This window comes from Cibotium barometz, chromosome 46 (assembly GCF_041138505.1).
Source record: "Cibotium barometz isolate CiBa-2024 chromosome 46, ASM4113850v1, whole genome shotgun sequence".
Lineage (NCBI taxonomy): Eukaryota > Viridiplantae > Streptophyta > Polypodiopsida > Cyatheales > Cibotiaceae > Cibotium > Cibotium barometz.
The window spans coordinates 40,728,927-40,753,133 of NC_141091.1; the positions used below are offsets into that span (position 1 = coordinate 40,728,927).

General features: G+C 41.0%; 1 protein-coding gene across 1 annotated transcript; it reads left to right on the plus strand.

The window, feature by feature from the left end:
* The first annotated feature begins 1,426 nt into the window (after positions 1-1,426).
* LOC147612223 (uncharacterized) lies at positions 1,427-6,926 on the plus strand. Its single transcript, XM_086784186.1, has 6 exons — positions 1,427-2,374; positions 2,463-2,626; positions 2,818-3,035; positions 3,153-3,586; positions 5,294-5,456; positions 6,754-6,926. The coding sequence occupies exons 1-6, from the start codon at positions 1,427-1,429 to the stop codon at positions 6,924-6,926; spliced, it is 2,100 nt and encodes a 699-aa protein (XP_086640312.1).
* Positions 6,927-24,207: the final 17,281 nt, after the last annotated feature.

Genomic DNA, 24,207 nt, shown 5'->3' on the forward strand with positions numbered 1-24,207 from the left:
GTTCTTCGCTCTATGATCACTCCCTGTACTGGAACACAGGGTTCAGGAGTTGGTTGTCCATCTGGTCTATCCTCAAACTCACCCCACATGTATGCTTCCCAATGTTGATCAGTTGGTGGATGCTCGACTATAGCTGCTACTGACGCAGAAGACTGATGTATCAGGAAATGAAGTTCCTCAGGTTCCTGAAAGTGAAACCGGTTACATCGCTGAACTACTTTACCCATGTAGGAGTTATACTTTTGCAGCACTCCATTGAGGGTGGGGATATATTTCATGCGCTCCCCCTTGTCGTGTAGCAGGGGAGTGCACGAAGCACTTTCCAGCTCAGCATTAGCATTTACTCGTTGCCAGCTCAACGACCTGGCAGCAAACGCTTGCTCTTGAATGGGCGTATTTTCTTGGCCCTCGGCGCTGGCTTTCTGCTGTTCTTCGGCTATACCTCCTGCGCATGCTACTACTACAGTAGCAGCCGGGTATGTGCTCCTCCATAAACTTGCAATTTTGCTACTTTGCTTTATTGAGGAATCCAAAGGGTCTTTGACAGCATTTGCGCCCAAGCGAAGGACCACTCCATAGGAAGAGACCCTGCGCTTTGAAATGCTACCCTCTGATTTATCATGCCAAGCATTAGGTTGCTTTATTTTGGCACTTCGGTTGAGATGGTAAAGCAAGCAAACGGCAATGATAAGGCTGGCAGCTGCTGCAGCAGCAGGCAAAGCTGCTGCCAAAACAGTTAGCCAAGCTGAGGGCATGCCGTCACAAGATCAACACCATTGAATCAAAGGAAGGGTCTCCTCAAATGACAGGCGGCCCAACGTATAGCAAAGCTTATTATGACCATGGAGAGGTGTAAATCCTCAGAGAAGAGCATTTGGGCAGGTGGGGGGGCGCACGTTTGAAAGAAAGCTTACCAGCGATTACGCTAAAACAGAATATAGTCTTCTGTGATTGGAATATAAATGGAGCGAAACAGGCAAAGATGGTGATAAGTCTGTGGCTTGCCGCGTTTTCGGCCCACTACATCCAGCCGACGCTCTACCCTGCACACAGCAGCAGCCCAGTGTGACCAACGTAGCACCTTCCTTCATCTTCATCATCATCATCAGCAGATCTGCGACCCATCTGAACAACAAAGAGAAAACGTGAGTCACAAATTTATTTTTTGCGAGCCCGATTATTATTTTACTTATTGTTCACAATCTATGGTTTACTGCGTCAAAATAATGCATTTTATTGTTTATTTTCGTCCACTCCCAAAGGCCTGTAGCTGATCGTTTCGCCTTAAGCAGTGGCGTTGTTTAAAGGAATGAGAAATGTTTATTTTGCACAATGAACCCTGAGGGTCAAACTGATCATGCTTTTCATTTCTGTGTTAAAAAATTCTAAGGTTTTTACTAGGATTTCTGGTCTGTGTGTGTGTAGAATGGACACTAGGATCCACCTTCAATATCCACCGCTGGGTCCTTTCAATGCTAATCATCTACAATGGACCGATAAAAAGTGTGAAAAGTCTATATATGGATATGTTCGGGTAGCCTATTTTCACTGGGATCGCTTAAGAGATTTTTTAAAAGGAGAAGAGTCTCTTACAAATGCAGAAACAAATTTTAGGTGGCAATCCGTGCGAAGGCATGAAAAGGGTAGCTTAAAGCAACCAACTCTTGATAGCTACTTAGAGGAGACTTTGTTTTGGTGTGCTTATGGTCCTAAAGATATGCGTGGAAAGGAGATCATGGTTCCTCGCAATGAAAAGACACCAAAGACAGGAAAAGGAAGCCGTCCAGGTTGTGTAAAAGGCACTCGCATGTGTGGTTGTCAATGTCATTTCTTTGTAAAAAGATTGTATCTATTAGAAGATGTAGCTTGCATTCGCTATATTCAAATGCATCATGTTGATGAGAATGATGAGCTTTGTCACAAAGAAGGCATCAAGGCAACTTTGGGCCACAACCTATCCTTTGCACCATGGCTCTCTTTGGAAATAAAATCATGGGTCTTTGAAATGCTTTGCAAACGTTACACTCCAATGCAAGTGCATGAGGCACATATTCAAGTTGTTCACAAAAAAAAAGTAAACAATCCTAGCTATACATTGTCACGAGATGATTTCCTATCACTTAGAGACATCTTAAATATTGCTAGGAAGCATGCAAGTAGTACTCATGAGCTACATTCTAGTGATGCCCAAAGTGTTCGCATGTGGACACAACAACACTCTCAAGATGTCTTCCACTATGCGGAGATGGATGCTACAAACAATAAGCCATTTGTGCTAGGTATTCAAACACATTGGCAACTTGAGAAGCTCAACACACATGGCAACAATGGGGTCATATCAATGGATTCAACGTTTGGAACAAACTTTTACAAGGTACGCATGTAGTATATATGTACTTTTTTTATGCTACTTTATATGTAGAAATGTTAAGATTCTATCTCATTGAATTTTTTTTGTTTAGTTCCAACTCTACACTGTGCTAGTATTTGATAACTATCAAAATGGAGTCCCAGTTGCGTGGATCATAACATCAAGCTCTGATACGGACACTATTGTCCAATGGCTTACAAGTCTTCGCAATAAAATACTTGACTACAACAAATCATGGATCCAAATGCCTTTCTTGTTGATGATGCAACTGCCGAGATAAATGCCATCAGGTAAATCATGTGCATGCCCACATTATTGCTCACAAAGTATTATCTCTTTCTCTTTGTCAAACTAGCTAAACTTTTATTTCTAATTTATTGCAATCTTCAAAATAGGGTGGTATTCAACAGACCAATTTATTTATGTTTATGGCACGTTCGTCGAAGTTGGTTGAAGCACTTAGTGAAGAAGGTACAAGATTGGAAAGTTAGAGCTATCATGTTTAGACGCCTAGGTGCAATCATGAACATGCGTGTCCAAGGGGGAGCTTCAGAGGCAATTGCCATAGACAATATAAAAGATAGTGTATTGGAGTTCTTGGCCAACTTTTCACATGAGGAGGCCTTTATTGAATATTTCCGTACTTATTGGGTTTCAAAAGTTGGTAAGTTCAACCTTCTAAGCTTAAGAAGTTAAAAGTTTAATTGAAGCTTTAATACATCATTGGAACCTAATGTACTTTTTATGCATTAGTACTCACCTGGACCTTATCTTTTTGTAGAGATGTGGGCAAGAAGCTTGAGGATGCTTCCGCATGCAAATCAAGATACAAATGGAGCTATCGAGTCATATCATGCTACTTTAAAGTCTCGTTTCTTATGTGGCAAGAAGTACATATGGGGACGTAGAATTGATTGGCTTTTGCACAAACTTATGACGGCATGTTTGTCGTATTTTTGGTATATAGATGAGGCAAAGAAGGGTGGCTTTGTCATAAATAAAGCCATAAAAAGATTGATTGAGCATTCACTAGAAAGAGCTCAGAGCATCCCAGATGGAGATGTACTATTTTCTAATGAAGGCACAAGGGTTATGGCAAAGGTAAAAAGTCAATCCTTGGGCGCCAAGATCCATTACATTGTGTATAATGCCGATTGTGATTGGGGTTATTGTAATTGTGGATGGGCAATGAAGGGCAATATGTGTAAGCACCAAGTAAAGGTCATGCTACTAAAGGGTTTTAATTTAAATACTATCATTGGTAAGTGTTTAGAGTTGTATGACAATGGCCATGACACATGTATTGGCTCAAATTGTATTTCTGTCATGGAGGAGACTCATAGCATTGAGAATGTAGACCATTCTCAACAAGGTACTCAAGAGCCAAATGCGAAGAAGCCTAATGCAACAGATTGCTATGAGCGCATTGTACACATGGTGGAAGGATAACCAAGCTTACAAGCACATTTTGATGCCTTAATGCAAAGGTTATTGCTTCAAATGCAAGAGGTGCAAGCAAGGCACATTTTGATGCCTTAATGCAAGAGGTGCAAGCAAGGGACGAGCATGGAGCGTTGCATCCTGCTGAGAATTTTCAGATTGTACAAGATGGTTTTGGAAATTCTATACAACGAGCAGGACCGTTCATTGAGCGTCCTCTTGGGAGAAAAGCATATACAGAAAATAGTGCTCTTCCTTTTCCACGGCCCGCAGCTACCAAAAAATGCTCCATGCAAGCAACTTTAGATGCCAAAGCTTTGGATGGGGATGCAGAGTGATCATTGTAGCTAGTGACATGAAACACTTGGGCTTAATTTTGTTCTTCATTATGCTTATGCTAGTGCTTTTTTTTCAAGTAGCTTACTTTTAATGGATATGAATTTTTTTGAACCATGTATAGCATTGAAAGTGTCTCATGAACAATGTATATCATGATTACTTAGATGATTTCATTATTGTATTTTTAGATGACATTAGGATCATTGAGAAGGAAATTATCTGGTTAAAAATATATCTCAAAGTTGTTTTCTTATGCTTAGAAAGACACTCACAATTTTGAGCAACTTTATTTCTATATAACCTTCTTTCATCACATAAAGCAAAGAGTCTTAAAGGAATGTTACTTTGATAGCAATCTTACTTAGTTGCATTTCCTTGAAATGCACAGCGTTACGAAAACTTTCCTCAAAGAATGGGCTACTTCAATGTGTGCTAGAGTAAGTCTTTAACAATTTATCCAATTGAGTATAATAAAAAAGAGCTATGTATAGACAATGTTTCATTGATATTTCCTTGGTTAAGGTAGACATATTCTCAAACAACTTAGATGTCACCCTTATAGATATCTTTAAGTAGTCACCATATCTTACAAGCTTTAACACTTTGATCACTACGAAGTACTTTACATAAAATTGCACAGTAGGCAAACAAACAAGCATGATTCATTTCACACTATAAAACAATGACTTAGTTTGGGTCTCACACATCAAAAGTTTATATTGGACTATCACATCCTTTTGTGAAGAAATTCTTTTAAAAAAAACCTAATCTACAGTAGCTAAAATTGGTAAGCTTGAAATGATAAAAGAGGTAATTACAATCAACGGTTGTGATGATATTGTAAGCTTGAAATGATAAAAGAGGTAATTACAATCAAAACAAGGCTTTTGATAACCCTTTCAAGTGCTAATCTTGTTTAGTTGTAGGGATTTTAATCATCATTTAAAGCACTGTTGATCTGTTTACTTGTAGGGTGTTCTGATAATCCTTTCAAGCGGTGATTCTGTGTAGCATCATTTTGAAATTTTGAAATGTACTGTTGGTAGTCAGAGCAAAAGGTTCGCCAGTATATCATGGTCCTTGGTCAAACCGGATAGAATTGATCGCTTTTTGTGCAATTTTTCCTAATGTATATTGCTGCAGGTTGCTCCGTTAATTAGTCTGCTTGAGCTCACAGAAGAAAAAATGTTTCCAGGTCATCGCAGGTGTGCTATAGCGGTGCAGTCTTTAGCGCAGGAAGTGAGAATCATTCCTGCAGGCATAGATGATGTTGAGGGTGCTACTCTAGTAGTAGCATGCACAAGAGGTATAGCCGAAGAATAGCAGAAAGCCAGCGCCGAGGGCCAAGAGCTGGCAACGAGTAAATGCTAATGCTGAGCTGGAAAGTGCTTCGTGCACTCCCCCGCTACACGACAAGGGGGAGCGCATGAAATATATCCCCACCCCTCCATTGATCATTTGTGTAAGGAAAATAGTCCCATCAGGTCGTGATAGATGTATGATTTCTCCTTTAAAAATATCAATTTCACAACCTTTGCAACCTTCTTTCAATCGGTAAGGCAATTTGTCCAATGAAATGAATGACCATATGCTATCTGGAATGAGACTAGGTGGTAATTTCCAATGACTTTGCAATGACAATTGACCTGTCTCCTCATCATACCTTTTCCTGAATGTAATTCCATGAACCCTGATGAAAGGTACTGATGTCCTGACCTTCATATGAAGGCTTTATGGTTTCAGCTCTACCGTGATAGAAAGAAGTATCAGAATCGGTGCTGTCATACCCTTCATCCCATGAATCTTCACTGTCTTCCACGATCATTTTTCCTTTCTCTTCGCACGAGGAATTTGATCCGTTGTTCTTGCCATTTCCTGCCAGAATAATTACAATTATTGACAAATCCACTACGAGTTAACAATAACAGAAGAACACAACAAACCCTTATTTGATCTACTATACAAATGACTAGGTTTATCATTGTGTTGAAGCCAAGTGGTACTACTTAAGATGAGCTCCATTAACCCTGGTGGGTAATAATTTCCCTTGAAGATTCGCAAGTTGTACAGAACCATTGTTGAAGACTTGAATAACCCTATATGGTCCCATCCAACACATTTTGAGTTTTCCAGGATGCTTTCTATAGCGACTGTCATACAAAAGTACCAAGTCACCCTGTTTAAACGCTTTCTTCTCGTCTTTCAAATGACGATCATTCACTCTCTCCGACGCTTCTGAATTGTTTCTCTAGTTTGAAAGGCCATTAAACGAATCTCATCCATCTCGTTCAATACCATCATTCTTTCCTTGAGTGATTGCTCTAAGGGCATTTTCAACTGCGCTGCAACTCTAAGAGACTGCAATTCCAGTTCAATTGGGATAATAGCTTCTTGACCATATACCAACTTGAAAGGTGTAGCATTAGTAGTCACTTTGTGAGCCGTTTGATATGCCCACAATGTAGAATGCAATCTTTTGTCCTAGTCAGTGCGATGTGCGTTGCAAGTTTTAGTCAAAATATCACAGATGACGGTTGACTCGTTCAACCTGTCCATTACTCTGGGGATGATAAGGTGTTGTCTTTCTATGCTTGATCTTGTAGGTATCCGTAAGGCGTTCAACTACCTCATTAACAAAATGAGTACCTTTGTCGGAAACCAGTTCAATCGGACAGCCAAATCGCACTATGATATTCTCGTAATAAAAAGAAAAGTGGCGACATTCTTGGCAGCATCTGTTCTAAATGCTCTGGCTTCTGCCCACTTTGTAACATAGTCCACCGCTACCAATATGTATTCATTTCTTATACCCTTAGTAGGCGGACTAATCGGACCAACAAAATCAATACCCCACTTTTCAAAAGGCTTTAATGGAATGATAGGTTGCAAAGCCATGTTGTCTCTAGGCACAGGTTTTCCCATCCATTGACAAGTGTCACATCTTTTCACGTACGCCTTGCAATCTCGAAAGATATGAGCCACCAAAATCCGGCTTGCAATACCTTCCTTCCTGTGCTCAGCCCAGCAAAGTGTCCACCACATGCTTCATCGTAACAACTCTGTATTAGTGAACAGACTTCGTGAGGCATCACACAGCGTCGAAGCACTTCATCACAGCACAACTTATACAACATTTCCCCAATAATTGTGAATGAAGATGCCTGAATGACCAATCGCTTCTGCTGAGCTTTTGTGAGATCAATTGACATCTTGCCGGTGAGACAGATACTCTGACACGCCAAAGTACCACTCTAGCACTGCATCCACTACAAACAACATTGCATCTGGGAATTCATCATCTACACCGCTATCAGACATGCTATTAGGTATGCGCGACATATGATCAGCTGGTAAATGAGATTTGCCTGCTTTCAAGGCAATACGAAACTGAAATTCTTGTAGAAGCAATAGCCATCGAGTGATTCTCCCAGTCAAACATGGTTTAACTATCAAGTACTTCAAGGCTTGATGATCTACGTAGAAGACAAATGGGTTGGCAAGTAAATAATGGCGGAACTTTTGAACCGCGAAAATCATACCCAATGCTTCTCGCTCAGTCGTGGTGTATTTCTTCTCTGCAGCAGACAATTGTCGACTTGCATAATAAATTGGATGATCGAAGCCTTTGTCATCTGGTTGACACAACACAGCTCCTACTGCGAATGCTGACGCATCAACATGCACATGAAATACCCTTTCCCAATTGGGTGTTACCAAAACAGGTGCTTCAGTTAAGGCCTTCTTTAAGTCTAAGAATGCGTTATGGCAATTGTTGTCCCAAACAAAATCAGACTGTTTCCGAAGCAACTTGGTCATAGGGGCTGCTTTATCCGCATAATGTCGTATAAATCTCCTGTAAAATCCTACATGTCCTAAGAACGATTGAAGTTCCGTAACCATTGTAGGTGGATTCAATTGCAAAATTTTGGAGACTTTGTTGATATCTGGCATTAGTCCTTTCGACGACATAACATATCCAAGTAAGAGGCCATAAGATACTGCAAAAATGCACTTCTTAGGATTTAATGACATACTATATGCTCGGCACTTCATCAAACATTGTCGTAGACAATCCAGATGATTTCTTTCCCAGCTATCCACACAAAAATCATCAAGGAATATTTCCATGAAGTCACATAGAAAGTCTCGAAAAGCTTGGGTCACCACCCGTTGAAAAGTTGCCGGTGCATTACACAAAGCAAAAGGCATTACTCGGTACGCATAAGTACCCCATTCTGTTACAAAAGTAGTCTTTGATTGATCATCAGGGTCAAATATGCTACCGATGATGCTAGAGGCATGGATTTCTTGACTCATATTGCCCTGCACAAATCCCTATTGTTACAATTCTCGCATCATTTTAGGCCTCTATGTGGTAGTTGTAGACAATGTGGATGTCATTTGTAGGCCTCTATGTGGTAGTTGTAGACAATGTGGATGTGGAGAAAGGCATCTTTGTCTTGTGCTCGAACGGAAACTCTAGTCCCTATGTAGGATCCATTGATGAGCATTTCACCATGGGTCATCATGGTGGTTGCAACCTCCATCAATTGAACATTTTCAACGTCCATTCTTTTGCATGGCAATCTAGCACATGCCATGTAGGCTTGCCAGTCGATCATTGACAAGCACACGTGGCAAAAGAAACTCAAATTCTTTTGGGTATGTGCCACATGGCCTCCCACGTGGGTGAATTTTTTTGAGCAATTTTAGCACATGCCACATAGGCTTGCTGATGATTTGCAAGCCCACATGAGGAATGTTTTTAATAAAAAACAAAAATTCAAAATTTAAAAAATTGAAATTTAAATGGTTTTTTTTTGCTAGATGGACATGGGCTTACGGATCATCGACAAGCCTATGTGGCAATCTAGCACGTGCCACATAGGCTTGATGATGATTGATGTTGACAAGCCTGTGTGGCAATCTAACACATGCCACATAGGCTTGCCCATGATCGGCATCGACAAGCCCACACAGTGAAAATTAAGAAATTAAAAAATGTATATTTTTTCGCACATGCCACTTAGGCTTGTCAATGATCAACAAGCCCACGTGAAAACAAAAACAAAAAAATTCCTAAATTTAAAAAAAAAAGAATTCGTCACGTGGGTGCAAGCCTACGTGGCAATCTAGCCTTAAATGTATTCTCGCTTTCGATGATGCAAAGAATGCTCTTGTGGAGAAATACATGGCCTTCGTGATGGACAATAAAGTGAAGGTATGGATGAAGAAATCTAAAGAGAAGAAACACTCATTGGTGGGCACATTGGAGAGACACAAATTTTCCATTCATACGCTTGCATTGAGTGTTGATGTAGAACATCTATATTTTGGGGTTCAGATAGAACGTAGCACTCACAAGTAGCTTCAATATTGTAGTATAGACAAGATCACCTGACAAGTTTTCTTTGTGATCTTTGGGTACATCAAGGTACTCAAATTTGCATTGGCATGAGTATATGCAATAGTGATCAAAGCTGAATTGGCAAGCAACCAATGTGACAACCCAGGCATCATTGATATTCTCCAATCAAAGTATTAAGGCATCTTGCACAATAGTATCCACTACATTTGCTTCTAATTATCATGTTGTCCTTCTCCTTCCTTTATCTTTCTCATCTAACAAGCTTTCTTCACATGTCCATTCTTTCCACAATGCCAGCATTCCAAGTTAGCTTTTGATTTTAATTTGCTTCTCCTTGACCTGTCATGATTTCCTTGGTTCTTTTCTCTCTCTCTGTCTTCCCGTGTTCTAAGTACTCAAAGCACTATTTGATGTTTCACGCGTGCTTTTCCTTGCTAAGGACAACACTAATAACATCATCAAACACTAATGTGTTTGTACCAGAAACATAGTTACTCCGCAGCCATGACCAAGCTATCCCAGCTTTCTAGCAATGACCATAAAATCAAGAGAGCTCGAACCTCATCATCAAAATTTAATGATACCGACCTTAGCTGGCTTGTAATCGAGTTGACCTCGTTCAAGTGACTTGCTACACATCCACCTTCTGACATCTTCAAATTAAACGAACGTTTCATCAAAAATACCTTGTTGGAAGTTGACGCTTTTCATACAATGTATTCGGTGTCTTCATCAAATCCTTTGTTGTCCTTTGATTAGCGACATTGAAAGCCACTTATGCAGCTAGACATAGTCATATGGTTCCCAATGCCTTTCTATCAAGCACCTCCCATGCTTCAGTTGTCATACTCACAAGCTTCTTTGCAATCCTGCCTAGTGGAAAGAATAGATTCTTTTGATACAGATAATCTTCAATCTGCACCTTCAAATGCTAGTATTTCTTCCCATTAAACTTCTTGATTTTGAACTTTCCTTCTTTTGCAATGGCTCCCACTCAAACTAGGATATCTCCTTTCCAACGAGTCAATGGACGTTGCTTAACCCAGAGTAAATTTCTCTAGTTGTAGGTAGATTTTGATACTAGCTGTTAGGAGTAATATGCTCGTGGAGCAACAATGCGAAGATGATGATGTGGAAATATACAATGCAGAAGTTCATAGAAATTAAAGAGAGAGCAAAACAGAGATTTATGTGGTTCACCCAAGGTGGGCTACGTCCATGGAGGAGGAACAACTAGACTTCATTTTCTTATCCAAGAGACAAGCAAATACAAGCTACAAAGAGCTACAAAGTGCAACAATGTGCTACCACAGTCTCACAGTGTTCTCCACACCATAAAATGGCTATCCACAGCTTTTTCTATGTGAGCTAAAATTACCATAATTTTGCCACCAAATCAACCAAAATCATCAGCCCATTTCAGTATGATTTTTGGCTATGGAGGTGTTGCCCCCGAATTCCCGTTAGGGGGGCCTAAAAGAGCTATTGCCACCCTCCCCTTGGAACCACCTAGCGACCTCCACTCAGGGTGGCACAAAACACCATGGGTCCCAAGCTTGGCATAGAAAAACCCTCTTCACAAGAGATCGGGCTCCACATACAACACTGATTTGAGGCATTCACAATCTAAGGTTCTTATTAAAAACCTTGGTTTTTAGTAGGGAGGTCAGTTCTAGCATTACAAGTCATGGGTATGAATCCAACAACCATGATCCTGCTTTAGCAAAGTGCTAAAATGATTAATTTATGAAATTTATGTTTTTGTTGCAAAAGTTTTGCTTGGTGGTTAGATTTAGAGATGCTAGCCCTTGATTTTCTTATGACATCGAAGAACATTGCATTTCATTGTCTTATCATCAAGTGTCTTTCTTAACTCACATGTGAATAGGCTAAGTAGGGCAATGCAAAAACTTATGCAACATCTACTTTGCCTTATCACCGTTCAGCTATTTTATGGTTTTCAACCATAACATTTTGCTGAGAAGTGTATGTACATAGTGCCTTTCCTTGCCAATCATGCATCAAAAGCAATTGACATTTCTCCCCCCTTGTATTTGATAGTAGGGTTTGCACTATGTTGGAATAATCTTCATGGGGCCCACTAGTGGCTAGTGGCTTTATTTTGCAAAGATTACAACGGGGGCTTGCACATGTGATATACATGGATGGCATGCCTTTTGGATGAATTTTATAGACAACCAATCATGTTGAGGCAGTTACAAGGAGAAGAAGCGATGTGGCAGGTGTATTTCTACAAGCTCAACGCAATAGCTTGGTCTCTTTGTCCAATCTCATCTTGACATGAGAGTGGGTGTCTATGCAAGCTTCGTGCTTGTTGGTCATTAGAATATTTATGTTTGGGTCTTGATTCATGTCTCTTGTCACTTGTATCAAAGCAACAAGTCAGTGGGGGTGCGCTCTTGTTTTGGTTTGAGAATTTAATTAGTAACATTATGTTTTTGTCATCATCTCTGAGTTCTTCCTAATTTTGCTTCTTTCAATCCATAGCATCTAATACAAGACACTTATCACATGAGCAAAATATTTTTATAGTTGGTATCTGAGTGGTTTCGGATTGGCTCCTTGTGAGTATTGCAAAGAATCAATCTTGCTTGTTGAAGGTTGGATGTCACGTTCGAGGTTATTGGACGAATTTGCTAGAGGGGTGTTGGATGAGTGCCAATTTTGTGTGAGTAGTCTCGGTGAGGGTTTGTTAAGGCATTTGGACCTTCTTGATGTAGAACAATAATCAATGGAACTTCAAAAGCATTGTGAATAAGCAATTTTGGATGTAAAAAACCGATGAGATAGGAGTGGTGTTAACCCCTATGCCATCCAGGTTAACATATGATGGATTTCCACCTTTTGCCACCATTTCACGTATATACGTGGATTGGTGCCATTCTTTGTAAATAGCAAAATCCATTTAATTGAAAGGAGAGGGATAGTGAACTACTAGGAAGAGACAGAACTTTCAGATGCCAATTTGGACCTCATTTGGCCCTTGTGACTAAGTTAGTTCTAGTAGAGGAATAAGGGTTTGGCCTAAATCCTAAAAAGATCATGTTGTATAAAAGCCAAGTCTTTTGACTTTGGTCTTCATTCTCAGTTGCAAGGAATACAAGCTCACACTTTCTCTCCAATACTCTTTGGTGTGGATTGTTTGCTTCATATCCATTGTCTCTTGTTGCTTCCACTTCACCATGCTCACGCTTCTCTTACATCTCATATTCCCTTGTCCCCCTTCATCATTCAAGTAACATCGAGTGAGGATTTGATGGCTTTGGAGAGGTGACACCCAAAGACTGGTCACCATTGAAGACTTGCATCGACATATGGTGTGAGAGTAGGAGTTGCACCAATGGAGGCACACCCCTTCCATAGTTTAGCCCCATATGGGGGAGGAGCTCATGGCCTCGTTCACCGTAGCAGAGATGCAGGACACCATGATGGTGATTGATGGGCAAAAATGCCTCGGAGAGTCGGAGAGGATGGGTTTTCTAGGGCCTTCTTCACCACCTGCTGGGACTAGATACATCAGCCCTTGCTCATAGCCTTTCAATAGATTTTTAGCAATGGGCAGATGCCTGAGAGCCTATCAGTAGGCATGATCTATCTCCTCCCGAAAGGGGGAGAGCAGCAAGAAATCTGGTAGTGGCAACCAATCACTCTTCTCTCCATAGCCTACAAAATCCTTGCCAAGATGATCAGTGCTCGAGTTCGGTGACTCCTCCTAGACCCGATTCACAACATGTAGACGGGCTTCGTCTAGGATCATAGCATCTTGGGCAATGTCTTCACCTACTTTGAGGTGATGGAGTGGGCGTAGCACAATGGACATCACCTGGCAATCCTACTTAACTTCACGAAGGCCTATAACAGAGTTGACTCGTCATTTCTCAAGGGCACCCTTGAGAGGCTTGGCTTTCCACCAGCTTGGATTAGGGGCATCTTAGCATTGTACAGGACAACCTCCAATAGGATCATTATTGGAGGGAGGATGGGGGAGTGATTTCACTTAAGAGTAGTCGGTGAGATAGGGCTCACTTTACTATTTTTTGCAGAGGCAATGGCTCACTTCCTCCATGCCTGCACGAACAGGCTTTGTGGAGTTTGCCTACCCATCAAAAAATAATATCAAGCTCTTAGATTCAGAGTATGCAGATGACATAGCATTGTATGTATAAGACGATGAGATGACACTGGATAGGGTGAGGCTAGCCCTGGAGGTTTTTTGTTTGGCAGCAAGAGCAGAAATCAACTTGCATAAGTTAGTCAGTTTTCTCATAGACCCAAGGGCCAACTCTCAGTGGGGGATCGTCCTTGGGCTTAGATGGATCTCTTGTGGGCTTGGACATCATCCCAGCTCAGCAGTCTCTCCTGTGCTTGATTCCATTCGGTAGAAGCTAGCATTCTGGAGCATTATGTGGCATTAGCTAGTAGGGCGGGCCCAAGTGTTCAATCAGATTCTACTTGCCATAGCTTGGTACGTGGCCTCATGCTAGTGCTTCTCGTGTTCCTGCATAGCACAGCTCAGGAGACTAGTCCGAAACTTTCTTTGGTCATGATTGGACGGCATGGAGATACCAAAGCTAGGGTAGCTTGGCAAATAGTCATCCTCCCATAGATAGAGGGTGGCCTAGGCATCATCAATCCAGAGCTTCAGAGTCAGGCCCTGCTAGGCAAGCATTATCTGTAGTGAGTTCGCAACCTAACACCTGGGGGGGTAGATGTGGAAGCTCTTGCTTCAGCAAGGCATTAGTACTTGCATCCCGAGGAGAGGAGGCAAGTGGCTACCTTCGGTTTGATGGATTTGCACAACTTCTTCCCTCACTCAGCCTCGTTCACCTTTCCTTTGCAGTCTTCTTGGTGTTTGGTTGCGACTCAGCCTCACTCAGACACCACCCGATAGTCAGGAGGAGATTGATCGGTAGCCACTCATCTGGAATGGCCAGGTGGTGGATAGTACATCGCAGCAACTAGGAGAGTGGTCTTATAATTGAGTGGGATGGTTGGGCTCGACGATTTGCGTGATCCTTGTGGGTTTGGAGAGAAACATTAAGCACGTGGAGATGGCAACACTAGTGGTAGCGATAGGTGGGCAATTCTTGCAGGGTGGATAATACCACCAGTGGTAATGGAGTGCATGCTAGGAGATGAGCGATGGCTAGGGTAGTTTACCCCATGCTGCATCATGTAGTGGTGGCAGGGTGGCTAGTTGACTCTACAGCTTTGTTCTTCAGGGGATCTCCAGGATGTTCTTGTAGCCCTTTTGGAAGGCCTTGTGGGCAAGCTGGTAGCCGTGGTGGATTTCCTACTTCCTTTGGATGCTTGCCCATAGGGGGCTTCCGATGGGGAGTTGGCTGCGTCAGATTAGGCATGAGGGGTTGTGCCAGATTTGTCATGAGATAGAGGAGACACCGAAGCATTGCCTTTGGGGTTGTACATGCACCTAGGGAGTGTGGAGGTGGGCCCTGAAGATTCTGGCTCACATGGCACCCGCGCTGGGACTAATCACTTTGGGGGCATTCTGCTGGTGTAGCATGGCAGTTGGATACCACCAGGACTTTGAGGAAGGCCCTAGGACCCTCTTTACTTCATCACACAAGGGAGTTGGGGAACTATTAAGGGTATTTCGTAGCACATGGTAGAGTTGGATGTAGGCTCACAGGAGCAATCACCAACCTGGGAGATTATCGGTAGCATAGTGGGTTGGCACATATGGATGTCGCACTACGCATAGTTCGTTAGAGGCACCACCCTCTCAGTTGCCCAGATCAAGGCTGGCATCTGGAGTGAGCTCATCCACATGGTCAGGGGCTAATGGGACCAGATTTAGGGTGATTCTTGCGCTAGCTGGGAGAAGAGGAGGAGGTTTCTATGTGACTAGGATCTACATGAACTCTTCTTCCAACATGCTTCACAAGGCCCACAGTGGCATTATTCCCCTCCATTGTGGCTATTTGCCCACACCCACTTGATCTCGCCCTAAGAGGCCTGTACATCTATCTTTGCATCCGCTTTGTGACTATTGCCCCCATTGGCTGCAACACTAGACTCTTGTATTCATGTTCTCAGAGTAATATAATCAGCAGTACTTTTTTGCCAAAAAAAACAAATGCAACAAACTACACAAAGCGAATGAGAGTCCACATAAAGCATAAGCGGGACAAGCTGTCTAATGCTATGGGTGTGCAAGACCTCATTATTACAAAGATTGTCCTTATAGACAATAATAATGCACCTCTAGTTACCACATCAGTTGCTACCAATGTTCCATTGTGTAGTGGTTATGGAATCGACCATCTCTACAAAGATTGTTCTATGAGAAGAGCACTTGTGGGTGCTACCAATCCAAAAATGACAAGTCTCAACTTACTGGGGATTGAACGTGGACACATAGCTCAAGTATCGTTGAATGTAATCACGCACATGCAAGTGAAAGCAATAACACGAGATTTGTGCAAGAGAGAAAAGGAAGGTCAAGCTGGAATGTCACAAGCTCCTAAACAGTCGCATAACCCACCCAAGAAACAAACGATTAAATTGGGTAAGGGGAAGGACAAGGTGATAAGTCCAAAGTGGATTTGATGAAGATACAACAATGGTAGCAACCTCAAAAATGGCAAAGAGTCCCAAGATGGAATCCAGTCAAAAAAGTAACCAAAAGGAGAGTCATGTTAACTAGAAGGTGAAAGGACATAGACCTAACACGCCAAAGGGATTCCAAGATTACTCTAATCTCATCCAAGAGAAAAAGAGGTTGGTGGAAGCCAAGGCTCTATTGGATGAATGTCAAGATGCATGATTGGAAACTAGGGCTAAAGTTGTCACAAAATTCCCACAACATGAGACATACCAAACCCATAAACAACCTATCAAAATACCTTCCATGGAATGACTAAGACATGAAGGTCTGAATAACCCTCATGAGGATATGGAAAGACAATCTGATGGTATAACAGTAGATCAGATGGTATAGTATTCCCTCTATGAATGATCAATTTGGTGAAACACAAAAAGAAGCTTAGCAGCGCGTTGCCCACAAATCCAAATCTGCAACATGTTAAGCAAAGAAAAAACGTCATACTAACCCCATCTTAAACGAAGCCCAAGATGAGTGATGATAGGGTAGCATATGTGAAATCGGACCTTCAATGGTTATGATACATACATGCAACCACGGTTGATCACGAGTTTACAACAGATTGGGGTAAGTTGATGGAGGAGATCCTGATTCTAGTAGGATCAGTGAGACTTAAAGAACCGGCGTGAGAGTCAGCACAAAACAATAAAACTGCAAATGAGAAGTAGACCCATAACTCAAAAAGGTCGAAACAAAAAGTTGGGAACTTGCCTAAGAGATAACCTAGAAAAAAGCTCAAGACTACAGAACGTACAATGCTTAAGCGAGATAAGGAACCACGGCTGTCCTCGTCGCTAGATAATGATTTAGGCAAGTCCATGGATGAGGATGATGATGAAGATTTAAGGGATGTTCCCAAGCACTTCAAATCTTATTCCGTTCAAGATCGAGACATTTTGCAAAAAGGCAAAAAGGATAGCAAACACGTATGATGACAAAGTCTATGAAGGGTCAATGAAAGTGAAAGAAGTCAATCTAGCTGAGCCACAAGAAACTCCCAAGCCAATTTTTGTGTCAGGAGAACGTATGAAACAAGAAAAGGGTGATCTTATAGCACTGTTAAAAGAGTACAAAGACTGCTTTGCTTGGCCATATGAGGACATGAAAGGAGTGCCGCCAGAAGTGGTGTAGCACATGATTCCCATACAAGATGACACAAAGGCAGTATAACAAAGACCATCCAATATGAATTTGTAGTATGAAACCATAGTGAAAGAGGAGATTGATAAACTTCTCAATGTAGGATTTATATATGAGATGGAGCATACAAAATGTGTGTCACCCATTGTGATAGTAATGAAAAAGAATGGTAAGATTCGTGTATGTGTGGACCTCAAAAAGGTCAATGCACCCATAATCAGGGATCATTATCCATTGCCATCTATAGAACATGTGCTTGAAAGAGTGGTAGGACATGAAGGTTATAGTTTTCTTGATGGATTCTCTGGATACAACCAAGTGTCCATTGATTCTAAAGATCGACATAAAATAGATTTTGCCACCACATGGCGAGTGTTTGTGTATCGAAAGATGCCATTTAGCCAATGCCCCATCAACATTTCAACGATTTATGAGAGTACAGCCTTTCAGAGTATTTGCGCATATGGCTTGAGATCTTCTTGGACAATTTGTGCATTTATTCTTGATAGTTCGAACATCTGAAATACTTGAGAATGGTCTTAAACAAATGCTAAGTCTATAGGATATCCCTGAACCCAATAAAATGCCAATTTTGGGTTAAACATTGTGGTATCCTTGGACATGTTGTGTCCAAAAATGGGATTTCAACGGATTATAGAAAAATCAAGTTAATCTTAGAATTACCCCCATCGATAAATTTTAAGGGTGTTCAAAGATTTACTGGGCATACAAGTTACTATAGAATGTTCATTTACATGTATGTGGAAATAGCACGTCCATTATACAAATTGCTCACTGAATTTGTATAGACAGAACAGTGTCAAATAGTGTATGATGCTTTGAAAAAATCATTAGCTACAACACCGATCTTGAAGGCTCGAAATTGGGATCTTGTATTCCATGTTCACATTGATGCCTCAAACTTTGCTATTGGGTGCGTGTTAGCTCAACCTAGTGATAAAAAATTAGATCATTTTATTTATTTTACCAGTAGACAACTAAATGAGGCGGAGAAAAACTATACCACCATGGAAAGAGAAAGATTGTCCATGGTGTATGCGGTGATGAAATTCTAGCACTACATCTTGGCCAATAAATTTGTTTTCTTTGTGGATCACCAAGCATTGTTATACCTCGGGAATAAGCCATGCCTCATAAGGCACATCACACGATGGTTGATAATCCTCATGGAGTTCGATTTTACGATAGCAGTCAGGAAGAGCAGGAGTTATGTTCTTGCCAACCACATGTCAAGAATTCCAAACAGAGCAGCACCTATCAGGGTAGATAATGAATTGGCCGATGCTCCATTCTTCCTGATTGATTTAGTGCCAGAGTGGGTGGAAGAGACTTGTCCTTACTTAACAAATGGATTACCAAGAAATAAACTGTTTGACATGGCTAGAGCAAGAAGGTTGATCAAACAACTTATTGTGGGACAATTGTACAATCAAGGAAAGGATGAGATTGTCCACCAATGTGTGTGAGAATATGAATTCGTAATTGTCCTAGAAGATGCACGCTCAGGAATAGCAGGAGAGCATTATGTCATAGACACAACTGCTCAAAAGTTACTATAGGTAGGCCGGTGGCCAACCTTGTTCAACCACATAACAAAATTTGTCAAAAGATGTGACCCTTGCCAAAAAATTGCAAAACCACAAAACTAGGATAGAATGCCCCTATCCTTGAACTTAGCATCACAACCATTCAAAAAATGGGGTCTAGATTTTGTGGGACCAATAAGTCTAGCTGCAAGAAATACACATGCCAGAAACATCATAGTTGCAACAAACTACTTCACAAAGTGGGCTAAAGCAAGAGCAACTAGAAAAGCCGATGACCAACTACAAAATTCTTGTACGAATGTGGTGGCTAAGGTCAATCTAGTTGGGTGTATTCTCCAATTTTTTATTTTGTTTGCTAGTAATTGGTGTGATTTTTTATTATTTTTGTGTGGTGTGTTCGATTTTATTTTTGTTTTGGGCTAGTGTCAGCTATGGTATGGTTATTGCTGATTATTATCACTTGGGTGAGGGTTTAGTGCTGTATTTTTTGACCCTTCAGTGAGTTGAGCAGGGATGGTGATGAGGATCAGTGAGCCAATCATTCTATCATTATTTGTGAGGCTAAGTGGATGGACCACTGGTTACTTCCATGTCATTCCGACCATGCCAACATCTATGATTAGATGGTTGTTTATGGATGGGTTTTTTTGCATTTTATTTGTGCACTGCACTTGCATGGTAGCTTCTTAGACATCATTGGATGGAAGAGACATGGTGGGCCTAGGCCTGGTCCATGTTAGACCTATCACTTGGTAGTCACATTTGCTTGTGCACTCACTTGATTTTCACATGCACTTTTCTTTATTTTTTGGTATGTCATTTCGATCTGGAGATGACGTTGTTAGGTCCTGTCTCACCTGAATGAGACACTAAGCCACAGGATTGTGAGGTTATGGATGCTGCATTCTGCTAGCTTGAGTGATGGTAAGTGGGTGGGCTGAGACCTCGATCATCCTGGATCATATGTAACTGAGAGTGGTGAGTTGAGTGGAGTGATTTTCAATTGACTTTCAATTGACATTGACATCGGCTACCCTCGCATATGCACTCACCTTTTTCATTGCATTACGCACTGCTAACTGCGACTGCATTGCATGTTCCTATGTGCCAGCATTCTCTCTACATCTTGCACAACATGATTGGGATTTATATCATTTTGTTGGGCATTATATGATCATTTTGTTCAGGGAAATTTGCACATGGTGTGTTAGGATGCATTGTGGTTTTTCAGGTTTTTATACCTTGCAACAACAGGTGATGGTATTTGAACACATGGCTAGTACTTCTATAGCAGATGGGGGTGCTATGTGGCTACTAGATCTTCATCGATTGATATGTGGTTCTACATGTAGTGATCCTGTGATGACAATTGATGATATGGACTTGCAATTGTTCTTTGGTTCAATGCATGGATTGATACCTTGTGTTAGTGTTGGGACATTGTGACTAGTTGCATGGCTATGCTGATGATGGTTGGTTATGACTGATGTTTGGGATCAGTTAGACCATGGGTATTATGCGCCTTTGTAAATTTCTGATGTTTTGCTAGGGTTGTTATGGTGATGGATGCTTATACTAGTGACTCGACTGATGCTTATGTTGGTGACCATTACTATGATATATGCCAGTAGGGCATAGATGTTATGCATGCCATATTGTCTCTTTGCAGGATGGGTTTACTTGGATACTGTGCGACGGCGTTTACTTTTTGTGCCATTGGATTTGTATTGGATTCTACCTTTTATGCAGTGGCTAAGAGGTTGTTTTAGATATTTCTTATGTTTCTGGATAGTTTCTGTGGTGATTGATGTTCATGCATGACTTGTGGCAGGTTGCAGTGGATCAGTCATGCCATGTATTAGTGGGCATATTATGGATGTTGCCGAGGCTATGGCTGGGTATGATGCATTATTGTGAGGATTACATGATGATGGACGATTACTTTTTCATGGTTGGATTATTCCAAGAGGATGATAGATCTATGTCCCATATGGACTAATGACTGATACTCTATGTTGTGTTGGATGGTATTTTTTAGTGGTGTTCATGATGATTATTGTATTCTACCAGTGTAGCATGGTACTTTGTGGGATTTCTTCATGGTTGTTTTACAAGATCACATGGGTTCTAATGATGATAATGAGGTTGGATTAGTGGATTCTAGCATGGTAGTATGTTGTGTATGATCAGGATTAATATGGTCATGATGCATATCTTTGATACTCGTGGTTTCGGTACTATTGGTATGGGATTTGTGAATGGGGTTATGTAGGATGCAACTATGGGGTCAGGTCTCATGCATGTGCTATCCGATGGATCTATGGTTCAAATCATGGTATTCATGATTCTATGCCAGTGATGGTCATCATTGGTATGCTATGGTTTATATGGCATATGTGGGTATGGATGTTTTGCCGATGCAGAGTTCCCTTGGTGACATGTACTCTTATATTCTCAAGTGATTTGTGAGATGATAGGGTTGGTTATGGTATTTTTTGTTGATACCATGAGGATTCATGTATTCTGGGATTAGGCTCTAATATGCAGATGGTGTTACTAGGATGGATTGATGGTCGGTTGAGGATATGTAGTAGCCTGGCATATCTGTTGGTTTCCGTGGGTCCTATGATTTTATGGATAGATTCATGCAGGATGCTGGATTATGCCATGACAGTTGCGGGATTATGCCATGACAGTTGCGGGATTTGGACCTCTAGGTCAAGATTCTTTGTGATTGATGCCTTGGGTTAGCTAGGCCATGGATGCTTGGGTATTGATTTTTTATCATGCTGATGCTCTAGGCCAGGATGATGTCGGTGGCATCTTGGTATGCGGATTTGATGGATGCGGTGGTCGCGTGGATGTCACAACATGTTATGTTTTTTTTTTTTAATTTAGGGAGATTGTGGTCTTGTGACGTGGATGCAATATTCCTAATGAGGGTGTGATACTGATGCCTGTGGTTCCATACTGACATTATATTGCCATGTCATGATGATTATGCTCGCTAGCATTATTTTTATTCGCATTTGTTCATGGATTTTTATGGTAGTCACAACAGTATCATGGATTGGTGTCAGTATTATGGTGGTTTTTATGGTGATTATTGTGTATCATAGGTATTAGCAGAGTATCATCTTCCATCAGTATACCATGTAGATTTTTATGGTTATTTTCTAGATATTTTTTTAGTTTTTGCAGCTTGATATTTGAGGTTACAGTTGCAGAATTATAATGGTTGCGGAAATGGATAATTGGTGCCGAATTTGAGTGGCAATGGGGTGAGACCCTAGGTGGATAAGAGGATCTGCATGCCGGCTTTTTAGTGGACCAAACGGGTGGGGGTAGGTGCCACATGTCAGCTAATGGGTGGACTACTTTGGTAGCTGGATTAGGGTGGTTTTGGAGGCTGTTTTTGGTTTTTTTGGGGTGGTTTTTCATAGATTTGGGTGGTTTTGAAGCTTCTTGAAGAAAAACTTACGTATTCTTCTTCTTCCTCCCTCACGTTTTTGAGCTTGGAGAAGTGTTGTGGATGCTACGGACTTGCGTGAAGTGTCAATATGAAGATTGCTAAGCACCTGTGCTGCCTAGCTCTCCCACAAGCCATAAAAACGTTTTTTTGAAGTTCTGTTGCCATTCTTCTCCAACATGACATTTTTTTGAAGAGGTAGACACCTGTGTGCATGGTTGGGCTTCTTGGAGGTATTCTAGAACTTGCAAGGGAGCATATGGGCCTATAGAAGGCTTCCTATCAGCTGCATAACACCCATGGGTCCTCAGGTGAAGAGAAGGAAGAGAAATTTTGTTCTATTCTTCAGGGGCAGCCATACATAGATTGCATCGTGGGATATATTTTCCCCCCTTTGCGGCCCTAGCTTACCCTTGTGTGGTTGAGTTAGTTGCCACTAGCACACCACAACGAACAAGTGATATCTAGATTTGGATGTCCCTTGGAGTTGATAAGTGACTATGGATCACATTTCCTCAATGAAGTCATTTTACAGTTAACTACTAAATTCATAATCATACACAAAAATTTATCAGCCTATTAGGCAAATGATCAAGCAAAGAGTACAAACAAAACCTTATGTTGAATATTGACCAAAATAGTGGAGGCTAGTCGCGATGATTGGGAACATAACCTCACAACAGCTTTTGCTACTTCCATATTTGCAACCACATCTCAACTAAAGGTACTACAATCTCTAGAGATATCAGTCAAGAGGTATGCCACTTGGTTTCTAAATGAAATTTCATAACCAAGTGTCTGGCTTGAAATGTTAAACTAGGATACAAGTCCAAACCTTAGCTAGGGCACCATCTTGTCAAATCGACCACTAGGGTCCCTAGGAATATTACCACACAAAGGGCAATTACATTGTTGCACATGCAGTCACCTTCTCAAGGTCAAGACATCCTTTATATCAAAATGTGTCAAATATTAGGTGCTAGGTGCACTGCACAACATTATCAATGCCTTATACAACACTGACTAGGGTTTCACAATTAATGCACTCACAATTACCCTTAGTCACGTCTTTTTAGCAAAAAAATGTCAAATACAACATCACAAGAGTGAAAAGGATTAGCACCGAATGACGCACTAAATTGAGATAGAAATTAATTTAAAATAAGGAAAGGTCAATACCGCTGAAGTTCCTATATTAGGTGAACCTCTTCATATGCTCAAACAAGAAGGTCCTATATCAGGTGAACCTCTTCATATGTTGAAGACTAGAAAAGACTCAACACTGGGTTAATAATTTAATTTCCCAGGGCTATTATGATCATCAATACGAGTTCCTCTTCACAAGTCAAATACTAGGCAAAGTCAAGACATTGTAATGAGCAAAACATCAAGTACAAAATTCAGTAACTCATTGCACCTCAAAGATTAGCAACACTGGATTAAGGGTTAATTCCCCAACCCCACAGATTTTGGCAAATAAAGTTATTCCAAGATTTCAGAATGTTATTTCAAGCATGTACATCACACATGTACAACTGGATCAGGTGGAAGTCACTCTCTGGCCCTCAAACTACAAAGCATTGGATTAATTGGTTAATTTGGCAATGTCAAGAATTAACCACTCACGAAGTGAAGAAGATGATGATCAATTGTCAACAGGGAGAGTAAACATAAGGGAAGAGGTTGATCACAATTATTGCATTCATATGCATCTATAGGGCTCTAAAGGACAAAACACTGAATTAACTTGGTTAATTCCCCACAGGCTGAAGAATGGTTTAAAATGGTTTTTGTGTGCATCTCAGTGCATAAATGAAAAGATTACATGCAACACTACTTTTGTGGAATTGGCACACGGGTATAATT

What these genes read in the sequence shown, in the direction of transcription:
- LOC147612223 (XM_086784186.1), top strand. Translation starts at nt 1,427, where the DNA reads ATGGACACTAGGATCCACCTTCAATATCCACCGCTGGGTCCTTTCAAT. An exon ending in TTGGAACAAACTTTTACAAG is followed by an intron (nt 2,375 to 2,462) that starts GTACGCATGTAG and finishes TTTTTTGTTTAG; the next exon opens with TTCCAACTCTACACTGTGCT. An exon ending in GCAATATGTGTAAGCACCAA is followed by an intron (nt 3,587 to 5,293) that starts GTAAAGGTCATG and finishes ATATTGCTGCAG; the next exon opens with GTTGCTCCGTTAATTAGTCT.